This window comes from Gracilinanus agilis, chromosome 1, assembly GCF_016433145.1.
Source record: "Gracilinanus agilis isolate LMUSP501 chromosome 1, AgileGrace, whole genome shotgun sequence".
NCBI classification, from domain to species: Eukaryota; Metazoa; Chordata; class Mammalia; order Didelphimorphia; family Didelphidae; genus Gracilinanus; species Gracilinanus agilis.
In genome coordinates, this window is record NC_058130.1 from 759,601,444 (window position 1) to 759,613,752 (window position 12,309).

Below are 12,309 nucleotides of genomic sequence, written 5' to 3' on the forward strand. Positions count from 1 at the left end.
TTTATCAAAATAACTCAAAGCATTTCTCCTGCTTTAAAAAATGTAAACAAAGAACAAAACAAAAAATGGAAAAAATGGAAAAAAAAAACAAAGAAACAAATCAGAAAATGCTAACAAAGCCATGGAGAGATGATGGCTATAGACTTGTCAAAGATGTCAATTCACCACTAATTGAAAAGCAGTAACAAAGAGAATAGTTTGCTAATAATTCAGTGATAAATTGGAAGGAGCTCTCTAAACGTCTTCTCCAGGGAGCTTGGCCAATTTATTTATGATATAATACTTTTGTAAATTATTTGGGAAAAGAACATTGTAGGTTAATAAGATTCTATGATGTCACCAAGCATGGAGGAATCACTAACACATTGTATCAAAGAGTTATCAACCCAAATCATATCATTGCGCTTACATATTTGGCTAGTCTAAATGAAAATTAAGAGTATGAATATAAAATCTTACATTTGACCTAAAAATAAGCTCTGATGAGGGGATTAGTCAAGCTTATGTAGAAAACATTTCATCTAAACAATGATGAACCTATTTCTGGGACTTTTTTGAAGTGAAAGTTCTCTACAAGTCAATAGTATGGAATGACTCTTTATTCATCATTCAGAAAGAATTTCATTTGGTGGATCTATTTAATCCCATGATCTCTTTGTTGGTCACTTGGATTCTGAAGTTGTTAAGCTCATTGCCTCAATCCTGGTATACCAGAGGAGATTATCTCCTCAGCAGTCATCATTCTCTGGGACCAGCAAAATCCATGCATGTGCAGCCATGAAGCATTCAAAGAGAAGCAGATTTCCTTTTGGCAGTTAGTTTGGCAGCAAACTCCCACCTGAGTTGAAAGAATCTCTGTTCCTACTCACCACCCTTATTTCTCTTCAGAAGAATCCATAGCTTTTTCTCTCTTCCTTCTCAGTCCATTGAATGACTGCTCAGGGACTGAGAAGGGCATAATAACTGTTTTTCAAAGTGGCCTCATGCTGCAATGTTGATACAAGTGTTAGACAAAGCAGGCTGCCACCAAAAGGTGAAGAAAAAGAAGAAAATGGGAAGGAGCAGTGATAGGAAGTCAGTTAGAAGTGTCTGAAATTAAGTTTCATTGAAACTGGTGGTGTAATTTGCCCCCCTCTCTTATTTTAGATTCCTGAAATTCTTAGATTTTGTCATTGTATTTCAGCCTCATTCCTCTTTCAGAAGAGACCCAAAAGTGTCTTCAGTGGTAAAGAGGTTGTTAGTGACCCATGACACCCCATTCCTACTCTAGAGGACAGATTCCCCTAGAGAATCTAAAAGAAAAGTAGAAAACTTAGAGGAAATTTCAGCAAACGCAGTGGTGGCATTATCAGTCACAGAAAATGCCACCAGATGACAATCCATCCTCTCTCCTACAACACCTGTTCATTCTAGCTCAGAGACAGGAACAGAGCCCGTGCTCATAATTGCTTATCTTCTGCTCACAGCTAACAAAGGAGAAACTTTCTATTTTTCTTACCCCAAGAGTAGTAATTAATCAGTCCTTAACCTCAAGATAACTGATGTCAGCAAATACATACTAAAGGGTATGTGCATTCCATTTAATTTCCTTGAAACTCCTGCTTGGATTCAGAGACATCAGAAGGATACCTTAGTATCACACTGATCTATTATCTTCATTCTATTTGCCTTTCCCAGAATTGTTGGCTACTTCTGAAAGTCCTCTGTCCTTTGGTTTAGAAGGGAGACAAGAGAGTTGCCCTTAGGCCCCATTATCTGTGTTATGTTTACATCCTGGGAAATGATGGATGCCACCTTTGAATGACAGGAGAGGCAGCTGGAAGGCATTGAATGTTCCCAGATGCCGTTAGCCAGGGCCTTACATCAGTTGGCCTGGCAGTATAAATTTCCCTGACAGCCACTTGAAAGGGTCTTTGGTCTTTGACCTTTGGTGTTGGGTGGGCTCTTTAGGTCCTTAGACCTCTGAATATTTCTAGCTCTTTAGGTCTCTGGGTCTCTGGGTGGTGAAGGGAGGCTGGGAGGTCTATGAAGAAGAGGATAGAAAGAATCTGAATAGTTCCCTGAAGACTGTGAGAGCTAGTGCATCACCAAACACTGATAGTGAAAAGCTGAGAGAATAACATCATCAACACAGCTGTATCAATAGCAGTCTTATTCTCTGGGTCAGCTGTGGCCAGGCTGGGCCAGAGGGGTAGTGGAGAATAAAGCTCCAGCTTTTACTAGATCAAGAGCCTCAAGTCCTAATAGTCAACTAATTACAGATAGTAGATTGACAGGGTCTCCAATCCCCATTCTTTATCCTGTTTATCCTTTCCCTGATTATAGGTTATAGATAAAGAGAGTTTAACAAGTATCTTCCTGAGTGGTCTTTCTATCATGACCATTGGAAAGGTAGTCTACACAGTCAGATTTCAAACATGATCCAAAGCAAATCAAAGCCCTTTAATAATTTATCCAACCTCAGGTGGAACCTGAAAGGGTTACCCATCCACTTAACCTTTTGGGGTCCTCCCTGGTCAATGGTTAGAGGAAAGGGAAATTATTACAACCATCAAGGGTGATTGGGGTTGGTGTTCCTCCATCATCTGCAACTAGGGAGAATACATAGATACACTCACATCACTGTATACTTATATCTCCCTAGGCCCCTTTTTGTTTACAACATCTATTATCTCAGATTCTTGATCCTCACACAATATTTCTCAAAATGAAACTAAGCATTTTCAGTCTTTCCTGGAGATGATAGTAGGGTCTGAAGTTTTGTTATTCTGACTGCAGATGAAGAAAGAAGGCCTGCATTACTGAATCTAGTTAAGACTTTGCTGAGGAAGGATTAACATATGCATATGAGTGGGTGCATGTGAATATGTATATACAAATTTGTATACCCTTCAATTCATGTCCCTTGCCCATTTATTAACTGGGGAAGGGCTGGATTTTTTTATACAATTGATTTAGCTCCTTGTATATTTGAGTAATTAGACCTCTGTCAGAGTTTTTTGTTCTAACCATTTTTTCCCAGTTTGTTGTTTCCCTTCTGATTTTGGTTGCATTGTTTTTGTTTGTACAAAACCTTTTTAATTTAATATAATCAAAATTATTTGTTATACATTTTGTAATTTTTTCTAACTCTTTCTTGGTTTTAAAATTTTTCCTTTCCCATAGATCTGAAAAGTATACTATTCTGTGTTCTCCTTGATATCTGAATGGACTCTTCCTGGCTTCTTGTAAAATTTTTTCTTTTACTTGGAAGCTCTTGAATTTGGCTATTATATTCCTCAGGGTTGTCTTTTCAGGGTTTATGGATCCTTTCAATGTCTATTTTACACTCTTGTTGAAGAACATCAGGACAGTTTTATTGGATAATTTCTTTTAGTATGGAGTCCAGATTTCTATTAATTTCTGCTTTTTCAGGAAGATCAACAATTCTCAAATTGTCTGTTCTAGACCTGTTTTCTTGATATAGCATTTTCTCAGAGAGATATTTCATGTTTCCTTCTATTTTATCAGTCTTTTGATTTTGCTTTATTTGTTCTTGCTGTCTTGAGAGATCATTGGTTTCTGCTTGCCCAATTCTGTTCTTTAGAGTCTGGTTTACTGATATAATCTTTTGATTTTCCTTTTTGATTTGGTCTATTCAGTTTTTCATGGTTTCCTCCAATTTGCTTATCAATTCTTTTGATTTTTGGGCATCTTTCTCCAATTGGGAGTTTCTGTCTTTTAACCTGTTAATTTCCTTATGAACTATTTCCCACTTCTCTTGCCAAATCTCTTCCATCTTTTTCATGATCTCAGATTTGAACTCTTCAAGAGCTTGTGACTAATTTTCGTTTTTTTGGGAAGGTTTGTATGTGATTACTTGTTTGTTCTCCTCTGTTGTTTGCTCTGTTGTCTGGATTTTTTTCTGGGTAAAAGTTGTTGAGTGTTAAAGATTTCTTCTTGATCTTTCTCTTTGGAGGTTCTTGTGCCTGGCTTGCCATTTTTATTATTTCTTTCTCAGTCAGAAGTCTGGAGCACTTTTGGTCTGAGTCACAGCGTTGTGCACCCTCTCAGCTTTATCTTCATGCCCAGGGTCAATCTGAAATCTTTAAGCTCCTGAGGTCTCAAGTCTAATTGTTCTCAGGGTCAAGCCACCTGGTGGTCCCTTTGCTTGCTCCTCTGCCTGGAGTTCCTTTAACAGTCTCAGGGAGCTGCTTCCACAGTCATGCACCCCATTTTACTGGGTCCCCACCCAAGGTCTATGTCTACTCTCAAGGTCAACATCTTCGTCTGCACCTGCATGTAAGCTCAATGTCCGGGCCTGTTCTCGAGGTCTGAGTTCAAAGTTCACGTTTTCTTTAGCCTCTTGGGGTCTTAAGTCTTGCTGCTCTCAGGAGCAGGCCCTGGTAATCCCAGGTAGCTGCCAAGAACTTAATGAATGTCCCAAACTTGCTCTAACTCTTGAACCTTGCTTTGGCACTGTAGGTGGTGTGGGGAGGGAGGGGGTTGCTCAGCTTGCATTTTAGTGAGAGTTATTTCACCCCCTTATAGCATGGAAATGCCCTGATCCCACTTACCTTCAATGCTGCGCCCTTTTCTGGGTTCCCTTCTTTTGTCTGGATTTGTTTTTATGTCCTCTTGAGGAGTCCTATCTGTGTGGGTTAGGAGAGGTTAAATAGCTGCTTCTACTCTGCCATTTTAATCCTGAAGTACTCACATTAATATATGGTACATTTTAATATCTGGTACTGCAAATGTATATTTTGCAAATACATATTGAGTCTACACACTCTGAAGACTGCTCTGATATCTGTTAAAAGACACCCTCAGTTCAGATTATTCAGTTTTTCAATTTGAACTGAGAGTAGAAACATTTATTCCTCTTTCCATGACTCCCTTAGAATTGTCCCTCAAATCTTGGGAGTTTAGACTCTGTCACTTACCACAATCCCCAAAGGTAACAAGGAAAGCCAGCCTCTTCCCTCTTCACCATTTCCTTCAGGTCACAATGAAGAGCTCTGTCCTGAAGAGAAGGCTTAACCCTGGGAGATTGGACTGGGGATGCTGCTCTTTTGTCTGGATCTAGGTCTGCTTTGTGTGAAGGAAATTTATTTTTCTGGGGGGTCACACACTTGACCTCCTTTCCTGCCAACCATTTGACCCAGAAGTGAGGACTGTGTGAGGGAAATCATTGGATAAATTAGGTCACTTGAGTCTATGTGAGTATACATGAGTTTGTGTCACCTACATCACATAGTGTAGATCATGAGAGTGTGACCTCTGAACTTGATCTGGACATGATCCTGAATTTGACCTGAAAGTGAGAGAGAGTAAAAAAGGAAGAATGAGGGAGTGTTCACTCTCTCTGTCTCCATCTCTGGTGATGCTGCTGCTGGAGGTCAGGCTGAGAGCACTCACATGAAATCTGGATTAGACTATTTTCCTCTTATCTTTCTACCTATTTCTCATCTTTTATCTATCCAAGGGATTCTATTAAACATTAGTAATTCAAGGTCAGTCCCATAATTTTAATTCTTATAGTCTGTAAGAATCTCTGACTGAATTATGACTAGAGCAAGTGGTATCAAGAACTTAAAAATGTCCTTGTGGTTTCTGATATAGTAAAACTATCTAACTGGTGCCCAGAATTTTTGAAACATGTCCCTTAAAGGGAATTATTTCATTATCTCTCTATGACATTGCTCATGTTCCTCTTCCTTTAATACCTCGTGATCTGCCCATTTCCACCCAATATGGCCACACTGGATGACATCCAAAGGCTCCAGACCAGATTTTGTACAACTACAATTATGTCTCATTAATGATCAGCCTTTATCCCTGAATCCCCTCCTTTATTTGAGATCCTAACTTGTAAGGGAAGGTTGGATTGGATAAAGCAAGACTCTATTGAGTTCCTAGCTAATGACAGGAAGGAGGACTCTCATATTTCTGATGTTCCCTTAGTTTCCTAAACCTCATTGTGACACATACTCTTTGTTTTTTATTACTTCTCCCATGTAATTCTTCTCACCCTCATCCCATAAGGTTCCCTTGGAAAATGTGATTCCTAGTTATTTTCCTGTTGCATAGAATATTTTTGTTGTTGCTGCTCCTGGTGGTGGGGTGTGTGAATGTTTGTATTGTGTTCATATTCATGGCTCCATGAGATCATGAATATGGATCCATCAAGTAGAAGCAATATATTTCAATCAGTGAACTTAGATTTCCAAAATCATGAAAAAAAAGGAATAGATTCTGCGACCTTTCCATCTCTATAACTAGAGGCATGAAGGAAATTTTAAAAAAGATGAAGAATTGAGGCCATTTAGTTAACATCAGGAGCTTTGAAAGGGACATGAAGCACTAAAGTCATAGCTCTCTGAGGTTCTGTAGTAGTACCTGGACAGATTCTGTTCTCACTGAAAAGATCCACATGGGATCTGAGTGAACTGTCCAGCAATTGACTTTTCCTTCCTTTATCAGAAAGAGCCAAAGTGCATTTTTGAAAATCAGAGGGATTCTTTTTTCTGTTGTTGGGCATTTGGTCATAATTTCTTTTATTTTATTAAATATTCTTGTTATCTTTTGTTTTATACTTTTTCTAGATATACTTTCACTCCCTACAATATAAATAATATCTAAAAGAGGCTCCATTAAAGGAGAGAAATAGAATGTGTCAACGTGGAGTCTAGAAACCCCCAAACTTATAACCTAGTAAGAGCTGATGAACCCCCAATTTTAGGTTTAACTTGTAAATTGATCCATAGATCTTAGTAGGCTATAAGTTTGGGGGTTTCTAGATTCCACATCAACACAGGGAATACTTAATAGTACTCCTTTTAAATTAAAAAAAAAACAATTAAAAATGTCTCCCTACCTCTTTTATGCCCCCACTGGATATAACTGTGAAAGAAGAAAAACATAAAAACAAATCTTGTAACAAATTTACTCTAGCAAAAAAAAAAAGTCCTCTGAGTTCATTAACTCTCTATTAGGATATAGGCAAACAGTGTCACCTCTGATCCTCCAAAGTTTGGCCTATTTGAATTGATTCAAGTTCTTAAGTCTTTCAAATTGTCTTTAAGTGCTTTTTTTTTTTTTTTTTTTTTTTTTTGCTCTGTTCCCTTCACTTTGAATCAGTTCATACAGATCTTGGTAAAATTCTCTGAAATTGTTCCTTTCATCATTTATGAGGTTTCTAGAGTAATAAGACATTTTGAAGTGATTATGGAGGGGAGTAGGACTCAGTAGTCCCCATCTCTTTGGGCACTCTTTGGAGAACCCAGACCCATTGACATTAACCATGTTATCTCAGAGTGAGAAGGGGTGACTCTAACCAAATTCTTCCATGGCAGTTGGCCCAGATTTGTTGGGAAGAAAAGGGGTTTATGTTGGAAAACTGATCTAGATATGCCACTATTTTCTGTTCTGGGGATCTTGAGGGAACCTGAAATTAGACTCTTTTATCAAGAAGCTAGAACCTTTGAGTTCATGTGCAGTGTCATTATCCAATCAGACTCTTGGGAATGTTGGAGAACAGTCCCTCCACAATTTTTTTAAACTCTTACCTTCCATTTTAGAATCTATACTGTGTATTGGTTCCAAGGCAAAGGGGGTTAAGTGGAGGAGCCAAGGAAACAGAAAAATAATAGTAGAGATTTGTAGTGTCATGACTGAGGAAATTTGGGTGCCAGGGATACTCCATTGCACTCCCTGCCTTAGTGACTCTTACTACTGAAAGGAAAAGATGGAGGAAAGCACTCATTGAGCCAAGTCTGACTTTATTTGGTGAGCAAGGCAAACGAGTCAGAGGTTTACAGATGCCCCCATTTGGAGCTGAGATCCCATATTGTAAAATGCATACTCTTTTATACCTTCATATCTGTTCTTTTTTAAAAATTTACTTAATGAATTTAGAATATTTTTCCATGGTTACATGATTCATGTTGCTTTCATCCCCTCCTTTTGAATCCAATGAGCAATTCCACTGGGTTTTACATGGGTCATCGACCAAGACCTATGTCCATTTTACTAATATTTGCAGTAGACAAATCTGTCCTAATAGCACAGTTCCAAACCACATTTTGGAGAAATTCTAATAGCCCTCGATACCTTTTGAGGCTTTTCTGAGCTCTGAGACCTTTTCAGATCTTTTTGATCTCTGAGACCTTCTTCTATGAATCAGTTTGGTATAAAGAATATTATAATGCACAATCACACACTTCAGAATAATACAGTAACACACATTATTATTGATTAGCTCTTGGTCTGGGACTACATTCTTAATCTCATTGTTTTTCACAGACTTCTGCTTGGGTCCATGTTCTTACTATAATTCACACAGTTGCAAGGTATCAAATGAAAGGGAGTCTCAAGCTAATTCAAATGCAGGGCAGCTTAATTAGATTTCCTTTATGCAATGCTCATGATGTGCCAGGACATAAGCAATAATAAGAGAAGCTGAGTCTGCCCTGCCTCCATGAGGTGAATATGGGCCCTGAAAGCCCACAGAAGAGAGTGAGGTCATTGTCACTGGAGGATTGCAGTGTGAACTGGATTTTAAACTCTGGGTGTTCCAGAAGAGATTATTATTCCGTGCATATATGTGTGTGTACTCATATGTATTATCTTGTATGATATGTTCATGTGTGTTTTTATGTGCTGTATTTATTTATGGGTGCTGAGAATGTGTGTGTGAGATGGGTCATCTTTCCATTGTTTAGGCCTCAATAAGGCACCCTCTGTTATATGACACCCCTATAATTCCTTCCCCCATACAGGGACCTCATCAGGAACTGAGTCATGAAGAGTGAAAGATTGGAATAGAGGAAGTCAGAGACAAAGAAACACAGAGATTCAGAGAAACTAAGACCAAGAGGAACAGACAGAGAACAAGAGATTATTCTGAGCCCCAACCTTTACCTGGAGAGGCAGAAAATACTTAGCTCAGCTTCTGTGATGGGAGTGGGAAGGGAGGAGGGAATGGAGCAAGAGTGGGGGAAGGAGAGGAGACATAGCTGAGCCAGAGTCTCCTCTGTTTAGGGTAGGAAGAGAGAAGGAAACCTGAGCAAATGTTGTGGATCAAGTCTGAGGGAAGACAAAGGTGGAGAGCATGACCCATGGAACCTTGAGGAGTCTGATCCCTGACTCTCTCCCCTCCATCACAGAGATTGACAAGAGCAGGGCAGGGAGACAGGGGGCCTTACAGGATGATCTTCTTCTTCCTCTACTTTCCCAGACAGGGTCAGTGGAATTTGTTGGAATGGCTCTCCTGTAGATTTGTGGCTTCAGGTTCCTGGACCTCCTTCTCCCAGTAAATCTTGGGGCCTCCAGCCAGTAGGGGTTCCTGAATGTAGGGAACATTGGTCCTGGAGACAGGAAGACCTGAGTTCAAATCCAGTTTCAGATACCAGCTTTTAGACCATGCACAAATCCCTGAAACTCCTGAAACGCCAGTCTTCCTCAGGTTCCTGACCATAAAGTGGGGATCATGAGAGTACCTACCTCCCAGGGATTTGTTAAGGATTAAAAGAGATATTTGTAAAGCCCTTAGCAAAGCACCTAACATAGAGTAGGCAGTTACTAAATATTTGTTCCTTACAGTTCCTTACAGTTCAAACCCCAAGAACTACCATAAGGGAAGGGAGGGATCTTGTCTCCTCTCCTAGAATGGTGAGAGGGGGGCTCCTGCCATTGATGGGGGGGTTATTTCATGGGCTCCCTTGTCAGAATATTTTGTTCTTATCCTCAAAATAATTCATCCAGAGCAATGATGGGCAAACTATGGCCTGTGGGCCAGATGCGATCCCCTGAAATGTTCTATCTGGCCACAAAACATTATTCCTAATCTGGGAAATACAGTGAGTAGGATACAATACAATGAAACTTCGAAAGAGTTGCCTTAGAAACAGACCGACAGATGAGCATTTCCTTTCCTTTGGCCCTCCCCTTAAAAAGTTTGCCCATCACTGATACAGAGTGTTGGGGTGGGAAGTGTCCCTTCTCCCAACCTGACCTCCTACCTGCTCCTCCCCCAGGGCCCTCTGGAGGACCACCCTGAGGGGCTCCCTCCCTCTTTTATGCCATTGGCTGCCCAGGAAGAAGTAAATGAAAGGGTTTGCACTGCTGTTCACACAGGCCAGGAGCCTCAAGGACCCATTAGATATTACAATGGTGTAGCTGAAAGAGTTAATTGAACCAATAATCCCCAAAGGCAGGCCGCAGAGCAGGAACACGAGGACTGTGAGCAGGATCAGGAGGTAGAGTCTGGGTGGCCGCCTGCGCTGGGAGCTGAACTGGATGCTCAGCACCAGGGTCAGGCTGGAAATGCACAGCACACAGGTGAGGAGGGAGAACCACCCGATCCCGATGAAGGGCAGAGAAAGGTAGAAATCTTGGAAAACATGGAAATTTGAAAGTAAATTAAGAGCCACAAGAGCTCCCCAGTACAGGCCCTGCAGAGCCCATAGGACAGTGCACACACAGTAGCAGAGGTGTACTTGGGCTGGTGACATCTGTACCAGATGGGGAAGAGCCCAGAGAGACAGCGCTCGGTGCTGATTGCAGCCAGCAAGCTCAGGCCCACGCAGTGGGACATGTATAGGATGCAGCTCCATAGTATTCGCAGGCCAGAAGTGTATAAATGTGCAACAATTTCACCCACACAGAACCCAGAGTAGCTACCAAGGAGGAGGGCGTCGGCTGCGGCCAGGTTGAGGATGTAGACAGAGAAGGGGCTCCTCTGGATGCGGAAGCCCAAGAGCCACAGGACGATGCTGTTCCCCACCAGCCCCACCAGGGCAATGACCAGAGAGAGGGTCTCCCTCCAGTATTGATAGGCAAATTCTCCAGGTGTCTCATCCACAGGATCTAAACTCGAATTTGTCCTTGTCTGCTCTGTGATATCAAGAACAGATTCCCACTGCTCGGGTGTGGTGGACACAGCCATGATGGGTGGTTCCAGCCTTAGAAAGCTCAGCTCCTCTCAGTTGCCCTGGAGATACCAAGACATGGAAGTGGGTGAGAGACTGTTCCAGAGTTATCAGTTCTAAGATGGAAGGTAGAGTTTTTTATTTTAATAAAGGAAGGGGGGGAAAGCTGGGTGGCTCAGTGGATTGAGAGCCAGGCCTAGAAATGGGAGGTACTGGGTTCAAATCTGACCTCAGACACTTCCTAGCTGTATGATTCTGGGCAAGTCACTTCACCCTCATTGCCTACCCTTAGCACTCTTCTGCCTTGGAACTGATACACAGTATTAATTCTAAGGCAAAAGGGGAAGGTTTTAAAAAATCCCTTATCTTCTTTCTTAGAATATTTGAAGGCAGAAGATCAGTCATGGCTATGAAGATGGGGTTAAGTGACTTATCCAGGGTCACACAGCAAGGAACTGACTGAGGCCAAATAAGTTTATTCCTGCCTCCTGACCTGGCACTCTATCCACTGTGCTACCTGGCTGCCCATAGGATTCCTTTTTAGACATGGATTGGAATAGGGTACCACTATACTCATTTCCACATGTGAAATCATATTGTACTGTTATAGCTTTATTTCAATAGTCCATGGAGGTTGGCCTTGGGATTGCCCACTGATCAGTTTAAGAGAAACTGTGTGGGAAAATTCTGCCATTTTTCTCTTCCAGGGCTCAATGGGCTCCAAAGGAGAGACTCTTCCATGAAATATCTGATTTTTCTTTCTCTTGCCTCTCACACTAGCCTCTATTTGACTAGAATATAGTCTGTCTCAGACAAACACTTACAAGACTTGGACAGAGCAGTCAGAGTGGTCATGAATTCACTTCAAGGTGAGACTTAATGAACACTGTTAAACATTAAATAAGGGATTAGAGCAGTGGTTCCCAAATTTTTTTGGCCTACTGCCCCCTTTCCAGAAAAAAATATGACTTAGCGCCCCCTGGAAATTTTGAAACTATTTATTGAACTCAGAATAGAATGTAATACAAAAAAAGTGTGGCCATCACTGCTTCGCTGGATCACTGCAGCACCCACCAGGGGGTGGTAGCGCCCACTTTGGGAATCACTGGATTAGATTCTCTCCTAGAGAGATGCTGAGGACCTTTAATGTCTTTATAAATATTGTTTCATTTTCTGAATCTTTTCATTCTTCTGCCTGCCTGCTCATTTTTCACTGATCCCCAATCTGGAGATCATGTGAGAGAACCCAATCAGAACCTGGTACAGAAAAGAACAGAAAATATCGTATTTTATCTCCTACATCCACTATATAGAGCAAGAGAAGGAGCTGAGCCAATCTCTTTGAGGGTTCAGGCTACAGAAGCTCCTCTCTTCTCAACTTTCCCAGTTTTTAGACTTC

At 41.0% G+C, this 12,309-nt stretch overlaps 1 protein-coding gene across 1 annotated transcript; it reads right to left on the reverse strand.

The window, feature by feature from the left end:
• Positions 1 to 9,944: 9,944 nt before the first annotated feature.
• On the reverse strand, positions 9,945 to 10,927 carry LOC123256882 (mas-related G-protein coupled receptor member X1-like). Its single transcript, XM_044685439.1, is given in 2 exon segments — positions 9,945 to 10,451; positions 10,454 to 10,927. Coding segments are annotated over 2 exon segments (981 nt in total).
• Between the last annotated feature and the right edge of the window lie 1,382 nt (positions 10,928 to 12,309).